The sequence below is a fragment of the Oncorhynchus tshawytscha genome, linkage group LG13 (genome assembly GCF_018296145.1).
Source record: "Oncorhynchus tshawytscha isolate Ot180627B linkage group LG13, Otsh_v2.0, whole genome shotgun sequence".
In the NCBI taxonomy this organism is placed as follows: domain Eukaryota; kingdom Metazoa; phylum Chordata; class Actinopteri; order Salmoniformes; family Salmonidae; genus Oncorhynchus; species Oncorhynchus tshawytscha.
This window is the reverse complement of record NC_056441.1, coordinates 59,534,194-59,561,130: the sequence shown is the minus strand read 5'-3', so window position 1 is coordinate 59,561,130 and position 26,937 is coordinate 59,534,194. Positions and strand designations below refer to the sequence as shown.

Sequence of the window (26,937 nt, the reverse complement as noted above, 5' to 3'; positions counted from 1 at the left end):
CAGAAGAGGATTGTTTTTTATATCACCCGTTGCCTCAAATTCTCCTCCCACTCGTACCTCATGAGAAACTCTTGGAATCAACGGATCCAATGAGAATAGACCAACCCCCCCGTCTGAAATAGCTGCAGTTCGACAACCCTGCAACTAATATTAACTCGGCATAGGCCTGCAGCACATGACGCTTCAACCTGGACACCCATACTATAATTTAAGGGCTCGGTCAGTTATTTCTGAACTTTGAGTGACTGCCAGTGCAGTGACCCCCAAGTGACTCCCATATGTAGGCCATAGCATATCCATCACGACCATGGTCCTCATCAGTCGAATAAACCAATGATAAAGGGATATCATGGAATACATTAGAGAATTATCTTTAAGAGATAGTCACAACTGTAATATAACGTAACAAATGAACGCTGCTATTACGTTGGGCTCAATAAGCTTCGAGGTGGCATTGGCAAAGAGACATGTTAGCGCTACATAAAAAGTAGGTTATTTTAGGTAAGGTTATGAGGAAGCATTTCAACCACAAGGTGGTAGTATTTGATTACTAAATAATGACATGCCTTTTACGCGAGGGAATGACCAGAGATGCGCACTCTACTGCAGTCGCAACAGGTGTCGCTCTTTTTTAAGCTATAGCCTATGTACTGCACACTGGAACAGGTTAGAGAAACATAAGTGATTTTTGTTGGAAATATTATTAGACTATTTCTCAATCAATCTTGGGTGTACTTGCATTACGCATGGAGTTTGAACTGTTAGGTCATTAAGCCTAGTTACCCTGTACGATAATTAGATTGTAAAATATTATAGTTTAATTAATCATTAGTTATGCCAGATTAAGTCATATTAGTTTCACCTGAATCTATAACTCACACTGTACAATTGGTCTGAACAATGTTTTTTTTAACCAAAACTGTACTTTTGTGGTAGGTGATGTGTGTTCAACCTATCGCGTCAGAGACGCACTTTTGGTTCCGATAGTGGGACGAGACAGTTCAGCTCTTGCCACATGTGATAATAATATTTAGAGCGCTACAAGTGGCTGCGGTTTAAAGCATAAACCAAGGGGGTAGACTATGTCCAACTAGCTTTTCTCAGCACCTCCCCGAATTTCCGTTGACAGTTCTCAATGTTTATGAACATGACTCCAGAGAGTCAAACTCACAAAGTCCAAAGAGCAGTCTGGGCTCAATAGTCTGGTTCAAGATGGGAATCGATCACATCTTTTGGTCTTTCATCCTTTGAGGACGCCCAACTGCGGCTCTGTGACAGCGCACTGGATTGTCAACCTCACATGCAGACGTGGTACCACCAAGGACAGTGGCGGATTTATCGATAAATAATAGTTTTTGTATTACAAAGATGTCTATGTTTATTGGCTCTCTGTTTTTTTTTATGGATGTCCTATTATATGCTAAATTGAATTATTGCATGGAAATAGATTTTTGCGTACCTGTTCGATTAGATCATCAACATTTAGAAATACATACTATTCGACAGACGGAGGGGAGAATGAATGACCAGCTAGTTGTTTTTAAAATTACTGCTTTCGGGCAAGAATGTTATCTAAACCTTTCACCGGATTCTACATTTATTGCGCCCAACATCACTCCTCACAGCGGCTCCTTAGCATCAACTTCCTCTGCAACCACAGACCTGAACCACTGCTTCTACTCCGGTGATGTCAATGCAGACCAGGAATCGTATGCTGCGCTGAGCCTGTGCAAAGGCTTACAAGGCGCCTTTTCTTACCAGGGCATGGAATATTTCATCAATCCACTTGGGAACGAAAGGACCGGAGGAGGATATACAGTGAATACTGAGAGAAGAACCCATGTCATACGTCGCCGGGGACGCGACAGGGACTCCAGCGGCAATACCACCACGAACAGGTGTGGAGTAGAACCTGGTTTGACCCAAAACCTTCCAGGGTCTTTTGAGAAATATAAACGCATGAAAGGACTGGAGATGGACAGCCTGACTGAAACTGTATTGAAGAGCCTGGGTAGATCCAAAAGGTTTGCCTCCATCCCTAGGTTTGTGGAGGTTCTTGTCGTGGCTGATGAGTCTATGGCCAAATTCCACGGGGACGACTTGAAACATTACCTGTTGACCCTGATGTCTGTTGCTTCAAGGCTTTACAAGCACCCCAGCATCATGAATTCCATAAACATAGTGGTAGTGGGCTTCATGGTGATCAACGAAACAGAGAAAGGACCCAAGGTTTCCACCAATGCTGCCCTCACTCTGCGCAGTTTCTGTTCTTGGCAGAAAAATTTAAACAAATACGATGACAAGCACCCTGAATACTGGGACACTGCAATCCTATTCACCAAACAGGTAAGGTGTGGTGAGTTGCAGCCAGGTGTCAATGTTTACTTGCAGATTAGCTTCCATGCAATCATCAATTATTTACATTTTGAATTATTATCTCATTGTCACCCAATACATTATCTCCAAATACAATACTAAGTGCTCTTTTATAGACACATCCCTGTGTGTTTACATGCAGCCTGATAATGCTGAGACAAGGTGGGTTTGGGTGTCAATTCCTTTTCAGTTAATTAAGGAAGTAAATTAAAATTACACTTCCAATTCCAATTTTTACTCTATGCATCTCTACGAGAAAAAAATGAAAACATTGCTTACAACTAACTGCACAGCTGAAAAGCAACTCATCTGTCTTCACATCTTAAAAGTCCACCTCCTTTTTCCTATCATGAATCACATTGCAAAACATTTAGCATAAAGGCCCCCACAATCGTGATCACTGAGCCAAAAACATGCTCATGGAACAAGATGAACCATATGAACAACGACTGTTGCACATCTTTCAGAATGTGTCTAGCCAGTCACCTATTTTTCCATCCCAACCATAGAGATAGATAGCGGACTCAGCTTTATATCTGTGCCATTATAGCGTCTGTGACAGCATGGGCAGCGACATTGAGGCTACAACCCATAGGAATCCCCACCCATTTGACTACATTGACTACTTTAAATTGGCGGAAGCAGTGGCGATTTTAGCATGTACATTTTGGTGGGGCAAAGTGAAAAAAAAATGTATGCATGCCAGCAAAGCCACTACACAACACAACACTAAACATACATTAATTGCACTATAACGGTGACAAACGGTGCCCACAAACTGTTAGGGCCTACATAAAGCTGTCTCAACAGCAGAGACCCAACACCTTACCACTGCTACACCTGGCTATCAGCGGAGCCTTTTCTGGCAGCGAAACAGTTTATTCAGCCTCATTTAATGCCTTAGAAAATATATACAGTACCAGTCAAAAGTTTGGACACCTACTCATTCAAAGGTTTTTCTATATTTTTACTATTTTCTACATTGTAGAACAATAGTGAAGCCATCACAACTATGAAATAACACATATGGAATCATGTAGTAACCAAAAAAGTGTTAAACAAATTCTTCAAAGTAGCCACCCTTTGCCTTGATGACAACTTTGCACACTCTTGGCATTCTCTCAAGACAGTGTCACCAGCAAAGCAACCCCACACCATCATAACTCCTCCTTCATGCTTCACGGTGAGAACCACAGATGCAGAGATCATCCGTTCACCTACTTTGCATCTCACAAAGACACAGCAGTTGGAACCAAAAATCTCAAATTTGGACTTATCAACCAAAGGACAGATTTCCACCGGTCTAATGTCCAATGCTCATGTTTCTTGGCCCAAGCAAGTGTCTTCTTATTAATGGTGTCCTTTAGTAGTGGTTTCTTTGCAGCAATTCAACCATGAAGGCCTGATTCACGTAGTCTCCTCTGAACAGCTGATGTTGAGATGTGAGCCAGTTTCATCATAGCGCTTGATGGTTTTTGCGACTGCTTTTGAAGAAACTTTAAAAGTTCTTGACATTTTCCAGATTGACTGAACTTCATGTCTTAAAGTAATGATGGACTGTCATTTCACTTTGCTTATTTGAGCTGTTCTTGACATAATATGGACTTGGTCTTTTACCAAATAGGCTATCTTCTGTATACCACCCCTACCTTGTCACAACACAACTGATTGGCTCAAATGCATAAAGATGGAAAGAAATTCCACAAATGGACTTTTACGAAGGTACCCCTGTTAATTCAGAGCATGGGCCATTCTTACATTATTCTCCCTGTACACCAAGTCAGAACCATAGGATAAATAAAGGGGGCATATAAGCAGACAATGAAAGCTTTTACAATATTCGATGATGACATTTCTCTGAAACAGGCTTTAGGTTAGATGTGCACCACCAACAGCTAACAGCTTACTACACAACATACATTTAGTATTACTTTTGTAGCTACAGTAGACATATCTCTCTGGTATATTACATATTTTATGCAGCAGCATACAATACATTTTCGGACAAACCTTGTTGTGCTGTGCTCACTTGAACAGGAAGGTGGCGCGGCAGTTGTATTTGGGCAAATTTTGTCATCAAACTTTGTCATAAAAGTCTGGCATTCTCTGGATTGATGGTGCTTTCAAGACAATGAGAAGTCGTGGAAAAAACAAGGTTGAATCATGATGACGTCGGTGATCTTCAGGTCGGAGCTCTAAAATGAGGCCTGAGTTCCCGACTTGCAATTCCGAGTTGGATGACTGTTCAAAACGTATTTTCCCAGTCGGAGCTTGTTTTATTTCAAGTTCCTAGTTGTCTTCAACGCACTAAAGTAAGATTTCCCAGTTCTGAGTTTCCTGTTGTTTTGAGCGCGGCAGAAGTCATGCTGGATTAACAGTATGGCCAATGTTGAATGTTTATCCTTTTAAACTTGGAAAAGAGACCCTTAAACCCAGACTTGAGACCACACACCCATTTCACTGAATAGCAGGCTAGTGATTGCTTTGCAATGCTTGCAGTTATCCACTGATTCCTTCCAAACCACTCATTGTTGAATTTTCGATTTCCAACTTGTTGTGTAATGTTTCTAACAATGTTCAATGAGCACCTATACATTTGATCTATAATTTCTCTTCATTATTTCTCTGCATATGACAAGGATTGAAAAGGATTTCCCTGTAGATTGTCGACTTGATTCATGATGATGCCTGCTAGCTAAGATTTTGAAAGTATGATATTGACATGATCAGTCCAATCAAAGCTACTGTAGATAAAACATTATTTGATGTCAAACTGATATGTGACACGTACTAATGCCAAAATAACATGCAAAACAGGTGGGGCTCGAAACAAATGATGGTCGCCAATGGGCGGAAGCACGTTGGAAGCCCTCAATTGCGCTGCCTATGCTAAAACTGCCTTTTGGCCACTAGAGGCCTCTATCATACGTTATACAACGGGTGGGTCTAATCCTGAATGCTGATTGGTTAAAACAGCATTCAGCTGTGTATAAAAAGCATATAGACATTATCTCACATTTATTTTAGACTAACGTTTCGTTTTCAACAGCAGAGATTTGTATAAACCTTGCTGTTTGTCTCTCCAACATTTGCAACCATTGTTTCAATATTAAAGTTCGATCTCCTGCTGTCCCATAGTAATGAACGTGTCGGGACGACACAGACAGGCATGCAGTGTTTCTCAGCTAGTTGAAATCATGAATCAATTGGCATCATTTTTATGGATATATACAAAAAAAATCTATAGAAAAAAGGCCAAACGAAATGCAGCTAATTTTCAGTCTTTCCAGCTTCAGTTTGAAGTGATTGTGTTACTGTAGCTGTGTTGTTGGCTAGCTCCTCTGAATAACAGTGTCCTGACGAGTGAGCACATTCTCTATGCCAGGCAAAAATCCCCCTCATTAGCTCATTGTTATGGATGTATCCAAATAAATGTCACAGCTTAAACAAATGCAAATGCAGCTACTTTGCTGTTATTCTGGCAGCACTTTTTGACGTGACTGTAAGTTAGCCATAGTTGGCTAGGTAGCAAGGGATAAGAACGTTGCCAGCCAGTATGGCAATGGAACTTTTAGAGTGAACGACCGGGTCGCGTCCATAGATATAGAACAAAAAGACCGGGTTGCGTCCATAGATATAGAACAAAAAGACTGGGTCGCGTCTCTAGCAACCCTGGATTTGTGTCGGGACTATATCTTGTGGAAGGATGAAATGGTATGAATAAATTAATCCAAACAACGTTTTTAATCAAAGTATGTAAATGATTTTAATATGTTGGTAATACGTATAAAAGTGATAATGCCCTCAAAGCCAGTGTTTGGAGGATATATTGGCATGGTTTCCCGGCGTTCGACTTTCGACTTGGGCCTAACAACACAATATATTCTCCAAACATCAGATTCTCGGGCATTATCACTCAACGATGATCTCAACCCATGTTATTACCATGCCACTGAGTTTTGAAATGGCACAGGTAGAACAGGCCAGGCAGGGGTTTCACTAGCTCTGGTCCAGGAATTCAGCACAGCTTGCTAATGGCAGGCTCAGCATTAGCACTAACGCCTGAACCAGAGCTAGGATTTGACACACTCCGATGGTGGAATGGGAAGTATCCATTTCTCTGTGATGATCCACTCACTTCCAGCTGTGAGCCTTTAGTCCTGCCTCTCAGCCTGGATTCAGCCAGTCTGTCTGTTTTCCATTAAGCCTAGCTTGGCTGGGACCAATCTAATGCATTGGTTCTCTTTGAGTGCATAACACTTAATTCTGAGGCTGAATCTGTCTAACTGGATCAAAGTGGTGTAAAATGATCGCACTTATATGGTGAAGATGCCTTGACCTATACAATTACCTTAAAGTGTGTTTATTTACTTTATTGGGAGAGGGGGTTATTGAATTTAATATTGTAGGCTAGAGGTTTGGTGTTAATGTGCTTGTATGAACAATGCAGATATATCAGATAATAATTCTCAGACTCAAATCAAATAAGCTTGTGTTTAAAAGCATTGTACAATGGTCAAGTACAATACATTTTTAACAGTTCCATTGTCAGACAGACCTCTTGGCAAGTGGCAGTGTAATTGTTCTTCTCTGACAGCTGTAACATTCCATAAGCATCTTGTGGATTAAAGGGTTAGTTCACTGGGCCAGATTGAGAGAGGGAGAGATATATTAAAAATGGGTCTAACCAGAACAATGGACCGGATTGTTAGTGTTTTCTGTTTAAATATCTACCAAATGATGGTGTATATGCAATGAAATAACAACACATACATGCAAGACAAATTACATTACACACCTACACACATTGTCCAGATGATCACATGTCATTTGTTTCCTGCAACAGGACTTGTGTGGAGCCACTACCTGTGACACCTTAGGCATGGCAGACGTGGGCACTATGTGTGATCCCAAGAGAAGCTGCTCTGTCATCGAGGATGATGGTCTCCCCTCGGCCTTCACCACTGCTCATGAATTGGGTGAGTGAAGATCACTCTACCTTGTGTATTATCGGTATCTACCAGGGTTCCAAAAGGGTTCTTCGGCTATCCCCATAGGAGAGCCATTTTGGGTTCCAGGTAGAACCCTTTTGGGTTCCATGTAGAACCCTCTGTGGAAAGGGTTCTACATGGATCCCAAAAGTGATCTACCTGGCACAAAATGATTTTTTTTACCAAGAACCAAAAGTGGTTCTTTAAAGGGTTCTCCTATAGACCAAATCAGAATGTGTATAAACAAAGCTTTTCTGTTAGTTCCAGGTTGTGAGCGTCGTAAAGCTAGACTGAATAACGCATAGGAAACAATATGCAGACCATTGGAGACTAGCTAGATTATCTAATGAATAATGGAAATACTCAATTTTCTAAAATGTTTCTAAAATCATCAACACTACTCTCTTGTTATTAACCCATTCATGTCCATAACAGAAATAACAGAAATGTAACATTTAATTTGGTACACTTGCTATCTGAGCTTACTGATCAACAAAATCTCATTTCCGCCAAAGCTTTTGTCTACAATGTCAGGTTTTATTGTACTATGACATAGACTGACCAGGTGAATTCAGGTGAAAGCTAAGATCCCTTATTGATGTCACTTGTTGAATCCACTTCAATCCGTGTAGATGAAGGGGAGGAAATCGGTTAAAGAATAATTTTAAAGCCTTGAGACAATTTAGATATGGATTGTGTATGTGTGCCACTCAGAGGGTGAATGGGCAAGACAAAATATTTAAGTACCATTGAACGGAGTATGGTAGTAGGTGTAAGGCACACTGGTTTGAGTTAAGAACTGCAACGCTGCTGTGTTTCTCATGCTCAACAGTTTACCGTGTGTATTAAGAATGGTCCACAACCCAAAGGACATCCAGCCAACTTGACACAACTATGGGAAGCCTTGAACGTTTTTGACACCTTTTTAAGTCCATGCCTCGACGAAATTAGGATGTTCTGAGGGCAAAAGGGGGTGCAACTTAATATTAGGAAGGTGTGTATATATACAGTGCATTCAGAAAGTATTCAGACACCTTGACTTTTTACACAATTTGTTACGTTACAGCCTTTTTCTAAAATGTATTAAATTAATGTTTTTCCTCATCAATCTAAACACAATACCCCATAATGACAAAATAAAAACAGGTTTTTGGAAATGTTTGCAAATGTATAAATATGTCAAAACGGAAATATCACATTTACAAAAGTATTCAAACCCTACTTCGTTGAAGCACATTTGGCAGCAATTACAGCCTTGAGTCTTCTTGGGTATGACGGTTCAAGCTTGGCACACCTGTATTTGGGGACATTCTCCCATTTTTCTCTGCAGATCCTCTCAAGCTCTGTCAGGTTGGATGGGGAGCGTTGCTGCACAGCTATTTTCAGGTCTCTCCAGAGATGTTCGATCGAGTTCAAGTCTGGGCTCTGGCTGGGCCACTCAAGCACATTTCGAAACTTGTCCCGAAGCCACTCCTGCATTGTCTTGGCTGTGTGCTTATGGTTGTTGTTCTGTTGGAAGGTGAACCTTCGCACCAGTCTGAGGTCCTGAGTGCTGTGGAGCAGGTTTTCATCAAGGATCTCTATGTACTTTGCTCTGTTCATCTTTCGCCGAATCCCTACCATACTATCAATTACATTATACAATACTGATTTCTAAATACAGAATAGAGCCATGCAGAGAACCAACCATGTCTGAACTCGGTATTTAAAAACCAGAATTAAATTGACTTGCTATTGTGACATCGTGTCACGACTTCCTCCGAAGTCGGTTCCTCTCCTTGTTCAGGCAGCGTTCGGCGGTCGACGTCACCGGTCTTATAGCCATCGCCGATCCACCTTTCATTTTCCATTTGTTTTGTCTTGTTTTCCCACACACCTGGTTTACATTCCCTCATTACGTGACATGTATATAACCCTCTGTTCCCCCCATGTCTGTGTGTGAAATTGTTTGTTGTAAAGTGTATGTACATTATAGACTGGTTTGCGACGGGTTATTTCAACCCATATTGTGTTGTTCTGGGTGCCGTTGGTTTTGCCTCATTAACTTCTTTGGGACTGGGGGGCAGTATTGAGTAGCTTGGATAAAAAGGTGCCCAGAGTAAACTGCCTGCTACTCAGGCCCAAAAGCTAGAATATGCATATAATTAGATTAGATTTGGATAGAAAACACTCTGAAGTTTCTAAAACTGTTTAAATGATGTCTGTGAGTATAACATAACTATATAACTAACTATATTGCAGGCAAAAACCTGAGAAGAAAATCCAAACAGGAAGCGGGAATTCTGAGCTTTGTAGTTTTTCAAGTCATTGCCTATTGAATATACAGTGTCTATGGGGTCAAATTGCACTTCCTACGGCTTCCACTAGATGTCACCAGTCTTTAAAACCTTGTTTGAGGCTTCTACTGTGAAAGAGGAGAGAATGAGAGCTGTTTGAGCCAGAGGTCTGGCAGAGCGCCATGAGCTGATCATGCGTGCGCCCGTGAGAGGTAGCTGCGTTCCATTGCATTTGTAAAGACAAAGGAATTCTCCGCTTGGAACATTATTGAAGATTTATGTTAAAAAACATCCTAAAGATTGATTCTATACATCATTTGACATGTTTCTACAAACTGTAACAGAACTTTTTTGACATTTCGTCTGAACAAGTGATTATGCATTTGGATTACTGGGCTAAATGCGCAAACAAAAAGGAGGTATTTGGACATAAATTATGGACTTTATCGAACAAAGCAAACATTTATTGTGGAACTGGGATTCCTGGGAGTGCACTCCGATCAAGATCATCAAAGGTAAGTGAATATTTATAACGCTATTTCGGACTTTTCTGACACCTCTCCTTCTTTGGAAAATGGCCGGATGTTTTTCTGTGACTAGCGCTGACCTAACATAATCGCAAGGTATGCTTTCTCTGTAAAGCCATGTTGAAATCTGACACAGCGGTTGCATTAAGGAGAATTGTATCTATATTTCCATGCATAACACTTGTATCTTTTATTAATGTTTATTATGAGAATTTCTGTAATTTGATGTGGCTCTCTGCACTTTCACCGGATGTTTGTTTGAGACAATGCATTTCTAATCATAACACAAAAATTTCAAATGAGGTTTTTGGACATAAAGATTAACTTTATCAAACAAAACATACATTTATAGTGTAACATGAAGTCCTGTGAGTGCCATGTGAGGAAGATCATTAAACTTAGTGATTCATTTAATCGCTATTTCTGATTCTTGTGAGCCCTCTCCTTGGCTGGAAAATGGCTGTATGGTTTTCTGTGACTAGGTGCTGACCTAACATAATCGTTTGGTGTGCTTTTGCCGTAAAGCCTATTTGAAAACAGACACTGTGGCTGGATTTACAAGAATTTTATCTTTAAAATGGTGTAAAATACTTGTATGTTTGAGGAATTTTAATTATGGGATTTCTGTTGTTTTGAATTTGGCGCCCCGCAATTTCACTGGCTGTTGGCGAGGTGGGACGCTACCATCCCACATATCCCAGAGAAGTTAAACTGCTCCGGTTATTACCCAGTTCTGCTCTCCTGCGCCTGACTTCACTGCAGCCAGTTACGCACCTCTTACACATCGTGGTGATTTGATCTTTGGGGACAGCCAAAGAAACTTTATTGGTTCTAGATAGTGAAGACTAAATAATAAAAATAATAATAATAAAATATTTATTTTATATAGCGCTTTTCAATACAAGTAGAATCAAAGTCGCTTAAAAAACAAAACAAACAAAAACATTTACAAAACAAATGTAGGGATCTGGCAGTTCTTGGGTGTTGGTCTTCCACAGCTTTAGATGATAGGAGGTTAATAATGTAATAGCTTGAGAGGAGGGAGCATAGATGGAACAGCCAGGCAGGGAGGTAGAGACATCTGACAAACAGGCCAATGAGCTCTTCATCCGTCACCTCATCGTCTTCGATGTTCACAGCTAATAAATAACATGGCATTGCCCAAATAGACTTGTATGTTGAATATTGTTAATGCCAGAGTGAACTTGTAGGCATTATGCATGTCTTGAACAAAAGATGATAGGTGTTGATGATGTCATTTGGTGTTAACTAATTCAGTTCTAGTCTGCTGTGGATGTACTGTACAGTTCATCAATCTCCGTAGAAATTAGATGTTGTAAGTCGGACCAAAGAGCATACATAATCTCTCCATGTGTGAACTGCCCTGGGGGTCCTTGACTCCCCACATGCATCATTTGATTACCATTTCTAATTTGTCAGACATGGAATGGGGGAAAAGGACTAAGGCCCATTGAAAACTCTTGAACTTTTCTCGCCTTCTTCCTTTGATCCAATGAAATGGGTGTCATTCTGTCCAACGGTCTCGTTACCACTGAAGCCATTTTTGTCAAGGCTGGTATTATTAATGAGACAAGTGATAGTTGTGATCAAGTGTTTTCAGTCATCCATGTGGGGCTGTGAAGGAAGTAAAGCCTGAAAACAGATGGGGAAGTACTAGCAGATGTGAGGCACCATTGAGAGGCACTGGTTTAAGGTGCACACGTCTATTAACTAATTATACAATTTCCTTTCAAAACGGACCCTGTCATATTTTACATCCATTTGTGAAGTCGTAATTTCCGTGTGGGATGTGATGACTTGGTACCGAGGACTTTGTTTCCAATAACATCAAACTGTTTTCTTCTTTTTTTTCCCCATCAAAGAAAATTGTTATTTTACTTCTACTGCCTGTGAGTATTATACTTCATAATCTATGACAGCATTGGGAAAAGTGGTTGGTTTGATATTTGGAGTGGAATGGATGGAGTTCAAGTGAATACATGACATTTCACAACGTAGTGTATAATATACATACTAGCCCTACAACATGTAAGCTATATGAGTTTGAATAGAAAAGTATGGGGATCAAACATTAGTCACAAGTGTCCTGCCATGAACAGTTGCAGTGAAGAATTCGTATTTATTATGGATCCCCATTAGCTGCTGAAGGCAGCAGCTGCTCTTCCTGGGGTCTGGCAAAATGAAGGCAGTTATACAATTTCAAAAACATTCTGAACAGATTTCACAACACACTAAGTGTGTGCCCCTCAGGCCTCCACTACCACATATCTACAACCCAAAATCCAGGTGTAAGTGTATGTATAGTGTGTATGTTATCATGTGTGTGTGTGTGTGTGTGTACATGTGTCTGTGCCTATGTTTGTGTTGCTTCACAGTCCCCACTGTTCCATAAGCTGTGTTTCTATCTGTTTTTTAAATTTGATTCTACTGCTTACATCTGTTTCCTGATGTGGAATAGAGTTCCATGTAGTCATGGCTCTATGTAGTACTCCCATGCACCTCCCATAGTCTGCTATGGACTTAGGGACCGTGAAGAGACCTCTGGTGGCATGTCTTGTGGGGTATGCATTAGAGGTCGATCGATTAATCGGAATGGCCGATTTAATTAGGGCCGATTTCAAGTTTTCGTAACAATGGACACCGATTTGGACGAATTATTATTATTATTATTACATTTTTTTACACCTTTATTTCATCTTTATTTAACTAGGCAAGTCAGTTAAGAACAGATTCTTATTTTCAATGAAGGCCTAGGAACGGTGGGTTAACTGCCTTCTTCGGGGGCATTACGACAGATTTTTACCTTGTCAGCTCTGGGATTCAATCTTGCAACCTTACAGTTAACTAGTCCAACGCTCTAACCACCTGCCTCTCATTGCACTCCACGAAGAGACTGCCTGTTACGCGAATGCAGTAAGCCAAGGTAAGTTGCTAGCCAGCATTAAACTTATCTTATAAAAAACAATCAATCAATCATAATCACTAGTTAACTACACATGGTTGATGATATTACTAGTTTATCTAGCTTGTCCTGCGTTGCATATAATCGATGCGATGCGTATTTGCGAAAAAGGACTGTCCTTGCTCCAATGTGTACCTAACCATAAACATCAATGCCTTTCTTAAAATCAATACACAGAAGTATATATTTTAAAACCTGCATATTTAGCTTAAAGAAATCCAGGTTAGCAGGCAATATCAGCCAGCCGTGCTGCCCTGTTCTGAGCCAATTGCAATTTTCCTAAATTCTTCTTTGTGGCACCTGACCACACAACTGAACAGCAGTCCAGGTGCGACAAAACTAGAACCTGTAGGACCTGCCTTGTTGATAGTGTTGTTAAGAAGGACAGATTATTATTATTATGGACAGACTTCTCCCCAGACTTCTGTTGTATCAATATATTTTGACCATTACAGTTACTCCAAGCAGTGTAGTCACTTCAACTTGCTCAATTTTCACATGATTTATTACAAGATGTGGTTGAGGTTTAGTGTTTAGTGAATGATTTGTCCCAAATACAATGTTTTTAGTTTTTGAAATATTTAGGAATAATTTGTTCCGTTCCACCCATTCTGAAGCTGACTGCAGCTGTTTGTTAAGTGTTGCAGTCATTTCAATTGCTGTAGTAGCTGATGTGTATAGTGTTGAGTCATCCGCATACATAGACACACTGGCTTTACTCAAAGCCAGTGGAATGTCGTTAGTAAAGATTGAAAAAAGTAAGGGGCCTAGACAGCTTCCCTGAGGAATTCCTGATTTGACCTGGATTATGTTGAAGAGGCTTCCATTGAAGAACACCCTCTGTGTTCGGTAGCTCTTTATCCAAAAATATAGTAGGAGATGTAAATCCATACGTTTTTCCAGCAGCAGACTATGATTGATAATGTCAAAATCCTCACAAAGTCTAACACAATCTTTTTATCATCAATTTCTCTCAGGCAATCATCAGTCATTTGTGTAAGTGCTGCGCTAATTGAATATCCTTCCCTATAAGCGTGCTGAAAGTCTGTTTTCAATTTATTTACTCTAAAATAGCATTGTATCTGATCAACAACAAAAAAATCCAAAACATTTCTAATGTTAACTGGCTGATTGGTTGGCTATTTGAGCCAGTAAAGCAGGCTTTACTATTCTTAGGTAGCGGAATGACTTTTGCTTCCCTCCAGGTCTGAGGGAACACACTTTCTAGTCGGCTAAAATTTAAAATATGGCAAAAAGGAGTGGCAATGTCGTCCGCTGTTCTCCTAAGTCATTTTCCATCCGAGTTGTCAGACCCTTGCTTGTTGCTTGTCATTGTTGATACACAACAATGATTTTTTACTTCTTCCACATTCACTTTACAGAATAAAAAATGACAATGCGTGTCTTTCATTATTTGGTCAAAATAACTTGGATGTGTAGTGTCAGCGTTTGTTGCTGGCTTGTCATGCATAAATTTGCTAATCTTGCCAATGAAAATTTCATTAAAGTAGTAGGTAATATCAATTGGTTTTGGGATATGAATGAGCCATCTGATTCAATGAATGATGGAGCCAAGTTGACTTTTTTTAAATGTCATTGAATGTGCTCAAGTTTTTTAGTGTCATTCTTTACGTCATTTATCTTTGTTTCATAGTGTAGTTTGTTCTTCTTTTTATTCAATTTAGTCACATGATTTCTCAATTTGCAGTACATTTGCCAATCGTTTGTGCAGCCAGACTTATTTGCCATTCATTTTTCCTCATCCCTCCTCAACCATACAATTGTTCAATTCCTCATCAATCTACATGGATTTAACAGTTTTTACTTTTTACAGTCATTTTATTAATGGGTGCATGCTTATTAGTAACTGGGATAAGCAGTTTCATAAATGTGTCAAGTGCAGCGACCGTTTGCATCTCATTACACACCATGGACCAACAAATATGTTTTACATCAACAACATAGGAATCGCTACAAAACTTATTTTATGACCTCTTATACACTCTATATTAGTCCCAGCCTTTGGAACTTTGGTTTTCCTAGATATGGCTACTATATTGTGATCACTACATCCGATGGATCTGGATACTGCTTTCAAGCACATTTCTCCAGCATTAGTAATGATGTGATCAATACATGTTGGTTTAAATATTGACTTTCATCAAGCTGCCCACTCAAGAAAAAGCTTCAAACTGTAACCAGTGCCTGCAACCTGGTTCAGGTTATATTTAAATCACACAGAAAATATACCTCTCCGTTGATATCACATACATTATCAAGAATTTCACACATGTTAACAATATACTGACTGTTAGCACTTGGTGGTCTATAGCAACTTCCCACAAGAATGGACTTTAGATGAGGCAGATGAACCTGTAGCCATATTACTTCATAAGTATTTAACATGAGGTCCTCTCTAAGCTTTACAGGAATGTGGTTCTGAATATAAACAGCAACACCCCCACCATTGGCATTTCTGTCTTTTCTTAAATGTTATAACCTTGTATTGCTTCCACTGTATCATCGAATGTATAATCTAAGTGAGTTTCAGAGATAGTCAGAATATGAATGTAATCTGTTTCTAGCAAGTTATTCATTTCATGAACCTTGTTTCTTAAGCTACAAATGTTAACGTGGGCTATTTTGAGCACTTTTGTAGGGATGCTTGCTTGTTTTCATTGCTTTTCTGGGAAGCTTAGCAGAAGTAGATATTGTCATGTTATTTATGTTAGTGCAGGGTGAGCTGCACACAGTGGACCTCCTACTAGGGCACACCGCCTCAATGATAACACTAGAAGACTAGTGAACCTCCTTGAGTGTCCTTGTTCTCGTCCCAATGAATCTGTGATTATGTTCCACTGTCAGCGGTCTTCATTACAAACATAAGCAAATGGTACTAAGCCAGGCTAGCACCATGAGCTACAGCAGGCTGAGCAAAACAAATGGACATTGCAAACTTAATAAAAGGGGGAAATATCTGCAAACAAACCACTGCTCAACAGTAGCAAGGTCTCAATGGCTTGTTGAGCAGAGATGTAATTTTCCCTCTTATTTAAATCATCCTCTAATTAATACATGGGTGTCATGTCATTCCATGGAGGGCCTAGTGTCTGCGGGTTTTTGTTTTTTCCTTTCAATTAAGACATAAACAACCAGGTGAGGGGAGTTCCTTTCTAATTAGTGTCCATATTTAATTGATCAAGTACAATGGAGGAGCAAAAACCAGCAGACCCTCTCCTCTGTCTGTTTTTTTTGACACGTGAATTAGAACATTATTGGATTTTGTTGATGATGATTGACACTGATTCAAAATATGATGATGAAATGAACCTAGTACCCCATAACCAATATTCTAATTTTTTTTAGATTTTATAGTCGTCCTGGTCATATTTCCTCCTTGTGCTATTTTTTCTGTCCTCCAGGCCATGTTTTCAACATGCCCCATGACAATGTGAATGCCTGCAAGGAGGTGTTTGGGAAGCTCAAGGACAACCACATGATGTCCCCCACGCTGATCCAGATCGACCGTGCCAACCCCTGGTCTGTGTGCAGCGCAGCCATCATTACAGACTTCCTGGACAGAGGCCATGGTCAGTCAGCCACTCAGCTCGGTCTCTGTCAATTGCAGCTGTTGTGCATGTGCGTGTGTGTGTGTTTGAGTTCTGCCTGTGTAAATTGTAGCTGTCATATGAATGTATATACTCTATGCCCCCCCCCACACACACACTCTGAAAAAGATTAGACTTTGTTCTCACCCTTGCAACAAATCTAAACAGTTTGAACTATTGGAGTTCTTAAACGAGGTCATGCAATTAGCAGTAATAGCACTGGAGTTCATGGGCCGCTCATTCCCAATACTGTCCCTGTTCAACGTCTGCATTAGCTGACTGACGTAGAAAGAGTTCCAATGCTTGTTTAATGTTGCACAGGTTTTTTTGCACAGGTATTTGTACTTATTTGGGCTGGAAAAGATGATTATGTAATGGTTTACAAATCTTGAAAAACTCTGATTAAGAGGAGTGAAGACTGCTTTGTTCAACTGCAAGGGAATTTTGAATAACAGTGCAGAGATATTGCTTCCTACGACAACACCTGTCACTCTCAGATATAAACCATAACAATTGTCTTCAACCTGGCTGGCTTTGCACGGCTGATATCTTGACACTGTGGTTGTTTTTCTTAAAAAGGGGACTGTCTTCTGGATCAGCCCCAAAAGCTGCTGGCTCTGCCCGAGAGCCTCCCAGGCACCAACTACAGCCTCCACCGCCAATGTGAGCTGGCCTTCGGTACGGGCTCCAAGCCCTGTCCCTACATGCAGCACTGCTCCAAGCTGTGGTGCACGGGCAAGGCCAGAGGCCAACTGGTCTGCCAGACACGTCATTTCCCCTGGGCCGATGGCACCAGCTGTGGCAACAGTAAGCTCTGTTTCCGAGGGGTGTGCACCGACAAGAACAACACCACTAAGACCAAGGTGAGCACACTCACTGTCTGTGTTCTGATCTGCTTAGTTACTGCTATTGATGTTGATGTTGGTAGAGACTGATCTCACAATGAATACAATGATTTCACAATCTAACAACAATGAAACATCTATATCTTAATAATAATATGTACTGGAACCTCTATTTCTAAATGTATACTATAATGTAACTATAGGCTGTACATGTAATTTAGACTGCAGGTTCTAAATGTGTGTGGTTCTCCTACAGGTGGACGGTGGATGGGGGACGTGGGGTGTGTATGGGTCATGTTCCAGAACCTGTGGAGGAGGAGTTCAGCTTGCCAAAAGAGACTGTAACAACCCTGTTCCAGAATATGGGGGGAAATACTGCAAAGGACTCCGTGTGAAGTATCGCTCCTGCAATTTGGACGTCTGCCCAGAATCAGGTAGAACTCATTGTGAAGTTTTAAATAATCCTTAATTACATGATTTTGAAAACTGGAAGCATTTAGCTTCTTTACCACAAGAAATAAGATTTGCTGACATGCTAATATGTAAAAATATGCTATATGAAACCTTAGTGTGAAACCTGAATGTCCCACTTTAAAATTACAATTTGACATGTTAAAGAAAGACACAAGTCCTTGATAAAGCTTATAGAAAAGCTTCAGAAATCATTCATAAGCAAATGTTATGTTATATGAACAGTCACAAAAGGTAATGTCACATTTGGCAAAGTACCAGATGTAATCAACATGTTTCAGTGCACCTGTCCGACAATAAAACATCTTATTCTTTTACTTTTCATGTCAAGCGTGTATGTAGTGCTCATGAAGACTTTATTCATGTCCTATAATGCCTTTATACGTTGCTTCATTAAAGGATGACCCACATTTTTTTTTAGAGATGTGTACTCGTATGGATCCCCGTTACTAATAAGCATACAATCCATAGGCAAAAGCTTCCGCGAGGAGCAGTGTGAGGCATTCAACGGATTCAGCCTCAACACCAACAGGCTCTCAGCATCTGTGGTGTGGGTCCCCAAATATTCTGGAGTGTCACCCAAGGACAAGTGCAAGCTCATCTGCAGGGCCAATGGAACAGGCTACTTCTATGTCCTTGCTCCAAAGGTGAGTACCTGCAGACTGCAGTAGCAACCTGCTGAAGAATGCTGAGAAAGGCTGTTGAGAATTGAACTTCTCCTGGCCTGCGGTAACAAATTGCACCAACAAACAACAAAACGGTAACACTTTACTTGACACCCAGTGTCATAACACATTATGACGCGGTCATAACCATGTCATAATATGTCATAACAGCTGACATAACTTGTCATAACCTGTCATAATATGGTCATAACACTGTCATGACAGATATATTTACACCTGTTGTGACACTAATAACCTGTAGTTATTTCATGGCTGGTTATGACACTTGCATAAGAGTGTCAAAACCCACATTTAATCAAATTAGTTTGTTCCCCTGCCAAGAAGTTTCCTTTCGTTTAAAGTTTGTTTCTTAAATCCTTTGTTGTAATGAATTCTTAACAGTCGTGTTTTTTCATCATATTTTATATAACTTGTAGAAAATACACTTTATGACAATGTCATGAAGCACTATGACCTGTGTCACTTTACTTGGACTAAGAAAATACACTTTATGACACTGTCAAGAAGCATTATGACTATACTGTGTCACCTTACTTAAACAATGAAAATACACTTTATGACACTGTCAAGAAGCATTATGACTATACTGTGTCACCTTACTTAAACAATGAAAATACACTTTATGACACTGTCAAGAAGCATTATGACTATACTGTGTCACCTTACTTAAACAATGAAAATACACTTTATGACACTGTCAAGAAGCATTATGACTATACTGTGTCACTTTACTTGGACTAAGAAAATACACTTTATGACACTGTCAAGAAGCATTATGACTATACTGTGTCACCTTACTTAAACAATGAAAATACACTTTATGACACTGTCAAGAAGCATTATGACTATACTGTGTCACCTTACTTAAACAATGAAAATACACTTTATGATACTGTCAAGAAACATTATGACTATACTGTGTCACTTTACTTGGACTAAGAAAATACACTTTATGACACTGTCAAGAAGCATTATGACCGTCATAATCATATAAGCCAGATAGGCCTATCACGTACATGCCCTTATGTCAGTCATCAGTCACAAAGAGGGTGTCTTGTCCTGCTCCTGAAATCTGCTCCTGCATTCATCCCAGTCATCAGCAACAGAGCATTGGGGTCGGTGCATGTCTGACAATGATATTTTAAAAATGATATTATATAAGCATACTGTTGACACATAGGCTATGGTGTAAGGTTTTGTGGGTTTTGACACTCTTATGTAAGTGTCATAACCAGACATAAAATAACACAATATATGGTCACAACAGGTGTAAATATATGTCATGACAGTGTTATGACCACATTATGACAGGTTAGGACAAGTTATGTCAGCTGTTATGACATATTATGACATGGTTATGATTGTGTCATAACTTGTTATGACGCTGGGTGTCAAGTGAAGTGTTACCCAACAAACACTGTCTGTCTCACATTTAGTGATGTAATGACAGGTGGCACTGTCAATGAAGAGTTAAGCACGATGTTGTAGGCGACAACCATCGTAACCAATGTAACCATGTTTTCTCTGAAGAGTGTGAAGAAGAATGTCAGTCAGACGCTTAGAGAGAGAGAGAGAGAGAGAGAGAGAGAGAGAGAGAGAGAGAGAGAGAGAGAGAGAGTACAGCTGTTGTATGTCAGCAAGTATTTACACAGCCAACCGGTGAAACAAGCTTTTATATCAATACATACCAGACCGCCCTTTCTCTTTGAGCACTCTGATATTTGTATTGCTTGTTTGCTGTTCTGTCCTTAGATGGTCCAGATAGTTGCTGGATAGAAAGTGTGGACCCATTTGTGGTCTTTTAGAATGGAATCTCTCTCTGTTTCCTCTCTCTCTACTATAGCTCTCTCTCACACGTGCGTGCATATACACATGCACGCACACACACCAACATTAACGCTTTTCAGGGACAAGTAAAAAAAGTTGGGCAATAATAATATAGATTTGAGTCAGTTAAAAAATCACAACATCTAACAATTACTCCAATCAGAATTGGATAAGAATTGGTTCATTGTCCTCTGGATGCGAAGTATTGCTCTTCTCCCAATTTCTGCAGAGCGCATCAAGTAGGATTGTATTGCATTGACAGGAGCGGTCTTTCAAACATTCCCGGTTGCAAGCTTTTGAGATCAAGTCGCAGAGCCGAGTGTAGCTGGGTTTGCACATATTGATATTCCTTACTAATTAGTGAGTTATTTGCACAGTTATGACACATTTCTGGTAAGCAACAGAGGTTGTACGGTCATGGAAGTCCTGGAAAAGTTATGTTGTATGCTTGTGCATGTGTGCCAGTGAGAGGCCCTAGCCTATAAAAAAATGATAGACTACAGGCTAATTAGATAGCTAATTCAACACATATCGTGTAGCCTGGCGAGTTATATCAATAGTTAACTATTTAGCTATTAGCATGTGTTAATGTCATTGGCAAGTCCGATGTCCCTTAAAACCTTCTACTGGCACACTGCAAATGGCCGACATGCAGTTGATGAATGGGTGCCTTAATAAACCAATGCTACGTACTCCGGTTGTAAAACTGTCTCTCCAGCGCTGAGTATTGGGAGCTGAAAAGAGAAATCTGACACTGTTGGAAAGCTGGGATTCCCCTCTATTCCACATTGGCTTTAAAATATATTCTTAGAATTGACAATCTCCCATGCTGTCAATAGATATCCCCTGAAACCTGAATGTGAACATGTCTTAGTTAGTTACCTTGCTTTGAAGTAGTCTACTTTAGCCATTTGCCACCTGATTCTTTGAATTAAAAATTATTTTATAAAGACATGAAAAGTATTTTGTTGTAATTGTAACCCTAATGTAGCAATCATCCTTGAGAAGAGACTTAAAGGCCCAGTGTAGTCAACATTATTTTTTTACATTGTTTTATATCAGCTGATAAAACTAACACTGTAAAAGTGTGAAAATAATTGCTCAGTGTTATTTCCTGGTAGTTGCTGGTTGAAAATACAATCTAATCAGCAGGTTTGCATTGGCGGGAGTTTCGGCTTTCCATGGTGACATCACCATGCAATAAATTGGTTAATAGACCAATAACAAAGAGAGTTCCAAACCTCCCTGCCAATTACAGCTGGTATTCAGTTTTCCCATCCCGACTCAGACCGCTCCCAAACAGTCCTAGCAAATTGCTAAAAAGAGACTTTTGTAAAGTTACAGTAAGGTCCTTAATTGTTACGCAGAAATGATTTGATATTGCTATAAAAGGGCTGCATTGGGCCTTTAAAGGGGCAATGTCGTATTTTGAGACGGTCTTGAATCTGCAAAGAAGCCAGTAGGCAGAGGGTAGCGTACATTTTTGTCTGATTTTCTCTGTGCTAATAGGCATAATAATGATGATGATACATTTTATTTTGTAAAATGGTTCCATGCAGCATACAACACTATTTCCAGTTACCTTTTTGGCGCATTGTGTTACAAACCATTTTTTGACATGAGCTTTCGGACAAGTAAAAAATATTTTCTGAAGGACAAGTTCATGTTAAGCCCTGCACGCACACCCTCACACATCACACCCTCACACACGCACGCACGCACACCCTCACACATCACACCCTCACACACGCACGCACACCCTCACACATCACACCCTCACACACGCACGCACACCCTCACACATCACACCCTCACACACGCACGCACACCCTCACACATCACACCCTCACACATGCACGCACACCCTCACACATCACACCCTCACACACGCACACACACCCTCACACATCACACCCTCACACACGCACGCACACCCTCACACATCACACCCTCACACACGCACGCACACCCTCACACATCACACCCTCACACACGCACACACACACGCGCAACCTCACACTCGCACACACGCACGCACACACACACACACACACACACACACACACACACACACACACAAGCCCGCTTCCTCTCACTCTCACTAATATATTTCTCAATCTACTCACACCTACAGGTTGTTGATGGAACACCCTGTTCTCCCGACACCTCTGCAGTGTGTGTCCAAGGGAAATGTATCAAGGCGGGCTGTGACGGCAAGCTCAGCTCCAATAAGAAGTATGACAAGTGTGGTGTGTGTGGAGGGGACAACCAAAGATGCAAGAAAGTGTCCGGATTATTCACCAAACCCATGTAAGTGACCAGCACACAGTATGCTGTTCTCAATGTATACAAGAATCTTCTACTTTATGTCATCATACTTTATGCCACCATACTTTATGTCATCATACTTTATGTCATCATACTTTGTCACCATACTTTAGGCCACCATACTTTATGCCACCATACTTTGTCATCATACTTTTGTCATCATACTTTATGTCATCATACTTTATGCCACATTACTTTATGCCACCATACTTTATGCCACCATACTTTGTCACCATACTTTGTCACCATACTTTGTCACCATACTTTATCTCACCATGCTTTTTGTCACCATACTTTGTCATCATACTTTGTCACCATACTTTATGCCATCATACTTTAGTCATCATACTTTGTCAGCATACCTTATGTCAGCATACTTTATGTCAGCATACTTTTGTCATCATAATTTGTGTCACCAGACTTTATGTCACCATACTTTATGTCACCATAATTGTTTCAGGCATGGCTACAACTTTGTGGTGATGTTGCCTGTGGGAGCGTCCAACATTGACATCCGACAGCGTGGCTACAGGGCCTTGGTTAACGACGACAACTACCTAGCGGTGAAGAACCGACACGGCAAATACCTTCTGAATGGGAACTATGTGGTGTCAGCGGTGGAGCGGGACATCATTGTGAAGGGCAGCCTGCTGCGCTACAGCGGCACCACTAGTGCTGTGGAGATCCTCCAGGCCACCAGGCCTCTCCAGGAAGCCCTGACCGTGGAGGTCCTCTCGGTGGGGAAGATGACCCCGCCCCGGGTCCGATACTCCTTCTACCTGGCTCGGGAGCACCACAAGGAGGAGAAGATCTTGAAGAAAGTGGGGAGGAGCCACTCGCAGAACAGCGTCCTGATGGACAGCAACAAGGTGGAGCTGAAGGGGCCGTCGCACAAGTCCATTCCCCCGAACATGTGGTCGACGGGGGCATGGGAAGAGTGCACCGTGACCTGTGGGAATGGGCTCCAGAGTAGACGGGTTCAGTGTACGGACCCAGAGGGCCAAACAGCCACGGACTGTGACAGCTTACAGAGGCCGGCTGCCACCAGGGTATGTGTGGACCCCTGTCCCATGTGGGACATAGGCCAGTGGTCGTCATGCTCCAAGACATGCGGGAGGGGCTTCAAACGGAGGCCGCTGCGTTGCACTACTCAGACTGGCTTGCACCTACCCAGAGAGCACTGTGCTGGTATGAAGAAGCCACAGGAACTAGATTTCTGCACAGTGCAGCCATGTTAGAGAAGTTCTATGTCTGCTGACTCTTTGTGTTGTTCCAGTGATGCTCTTGAAAAGAAAACCCATTCGCTGTCCTATAAGGTTCTGACGGACTCCCATAGTGTATGGCATTGTTGTGGAGGACTGTGATGACAAAATGGTATTTGAAACAGCTAAGGGAAAGAAAGTGGTAGAGGTACAAACTGTGGGACCATTTCAGTTGAGTTGGAGTTACTGGCTGTGTCCAACTACTCGTACTTGTGTCCTAAGTAGTAGGGTCTTTGCGTATGCGAAAATATAACGTTTTATTGTATGTGAAATTTCAAATATTGAGTGTTTTTAATGCCAGGATGCCATACTTCTTTCGGCTTTTGATATAATATGAATTCGCTGCACACTATTGAAGAAGATTCTCGTGTTTATTAGATCCATGTGAGTTTGACATCAGCTGATAATCAGAAAAGGGGAACTGCTGTACCAAAATAAACGAAAGGCGGGGGACAACCCAGCTATGCATTAGATGACACCCTCTCGGTATGGATGAGCCTAGTATGTTGATATTTGTTCATTGCTGCATACATTTTTACTAAACAGTATGTTCTAAATAGTATGCAGTACGGTTAGTACATAGCGTATTATTTTAGTTGGGAGTACGCAATAACGATTTTTGACACAGCCACAGCCAGTCTACCTCTAGTGAGACAAAGAGTAAAACACACATGCACACACACACAGTGCTGGTCTAGATACAGTCTATATGGGTCTATAGACTATTTACTGTATATGACACAAGAGACTCAATCAACTTCAAATCAGTCACTGGATTATCATTGGAGCAGGATGTTTGTTATCTTGATTTACCTACATCTGAAGTTCACCATCCCCATTTTTTCAGTAATAATCTTAATGAAATGTGAAGTGCAGTACTGTGTCTGCAAAATATAAGACCTGTTTCGTCCATGCACTAGTTTCAAATTATATTTTTGTATTTACAATGGAATTGTACTATTAGTATTGTTAATTGTTAATGTATTAGGTACATTGACATAAGTTCGATATAAAAATACATTAAAAAAATTGTCAAAAATTACTACTCTAATCTAAAACCATTTGAAAAAGTCTTGTTAAAAACCCTACAATATAACTTTATCAGTTTACATGATTAAACAGTAAGTAATATTTCTCATGTGATGATAATGAAAACTTGTTAATGAAATATCCTATACACTTGAAAAGATTACCAGCAATAGGCAATTTTCAAACCAATTAGGAATCGATTTTAATCAATTCAGTGATACAAGAAAGCTTTAATTTGGCCAAACAATTAAATATTTTGAGAGAAACAAACCTTATATATAAACATCAAAGGTACTGTATGTACTGTATAACTAATGATTCATTTCAAGAAACAATGTACTTGTATTGTGCAGTGCATCATTTTCCTCTTAATGTTGTGTCTTGAACAGTGCAAATTTCACAAAGCTCAGATTTTATTCATGTTTTCACCAAAGAGATGAGGATACTGAATTAGAGGAAACCCTTAGTACTGCAAGAGACAAATCTCAGATTCACTACATGAACTTGACATAGCATTGCTTCCTTACCTCCAGCAGTGGAGCGGATACTACTATTCTTCCTTTTCCCCTTTTGCATGGTCATTTGAGAATTTGAGTTTCCATTAAATACTATTAGTTACAGTGTGTTCAGTTCAGCTATTTCAATATAATGCTGGTAAATTATAATAGGAACTTTACAAGACCATGTCACATCATTAGTGATGCAATTTATGATACTTTGTCCTCTCTACTGACTTTTCTAATAAAGCCTGTGTTATTGACATTAATATGTAATAATAATTGTTTTATTGCAATGCATAGGAAAGTGACAAAAGGCATTTTGTTTTGCTCTACATTCCATTCAGACCCACTGTAAATAAGGGCACCTACCTAGAAGAGAGAATCCACTCCCATGATACAATTCTGTTGTCTATTTGACGGTCTTGGTTCAGTCTTGTCTCCATCTTTTAGATGGTTCCTGTATTCTTTGGAATTGTAGCTATTTCATTTTCTTTTGCATCATGTACAGCAAAAGACTTGTTCTTTCGTCAGCTGCATTTGTATACCATGTATACATTCATCTGCGCACAAATAAATAACACGTGAATATTGTGTTCTTTGTGTTTTGGTCACATGTGTTTAATGTCAATGATGTGGAGACAAGTAGTCAGATGATTCCCCCATACAGTAGGGAGCAATAGCAACCAATGACCAACTCAAAAGTTGTCCAATTTGGTCGTTATAAAGTAGTATTTGAATGTTGAGGCCCGCAACTTTGAATCAGCATTGAAACAATGTTGTGTGGTAGTTGTGTGTTTGCTGGCTAGCTACTGTATGTAGGCAGGCAACCTATCTTAGATTTGCCAAAAGGTTGACAGATGTGTGGAAGTCGTTGGCTAGGCTCTTTAACTGTAATAACACATACTCATAAGACCACAATCTGTAAGGGATAGTTCAGTAATTGTACAGATTTAGATATTTGTTTCCCTATCTTGAAAGCAGTCTGTGGACAAGGAAAAACATATATTTTTTTGTTTTTTATTATTATTATTTTTTAACCTGTTTCTTTCCCCCAATTTTGTGGTATCCAATTGGTAGTTACAGTCTTCTCTCTTTGCTGCAACTCCCGTACGGACTCAGGAGAGGCGAATGTCAAGAGTCGTGCGCCCTCCAAAACACAACCCAACCAAGCCGCACTGCTTCTTGACACAATGCCCACTTAACCCGGAAGCCAGTCGCACCAATGTGT

At 40.3% G+C, this 26,937-nt stretch overlaps 1 protein-coding gene across 1 annotated transcript; it reads left to right on the top strand.

Moving 5' to 3' along the window:
• Positions 1-1,028: 1,028 nt before the first annotated feature.
• On the top strand, positions 1,029-26,294 carry LOC112265397 (A disintegrin and metalloproteinase with thrombospondin motifs 15-like). The gene is made up of 8 exons (XM_024442659.2): positions 1,029-2,346; positions 7,223-7,355; positions 16,576-16,743; positions 17,341-17,624; positions 17,863-18,040; positions 18,549-18,724; positions 22,725-22,900; positions 23,379-26,294. Exons 1-8 carry the CDS (start codon positions 1,369-1,371, stop codon positions 24,154-24,156), a joined length of 2,871 nt encoding a protein of 956 aa, XP_024298427.1. The 5' UTR covers positions 1,029-1,368; the 3' UTR covers positions 24,157-26,294.
• Positions 26,295-26,937: the final 643 nt, after the last annotated feature.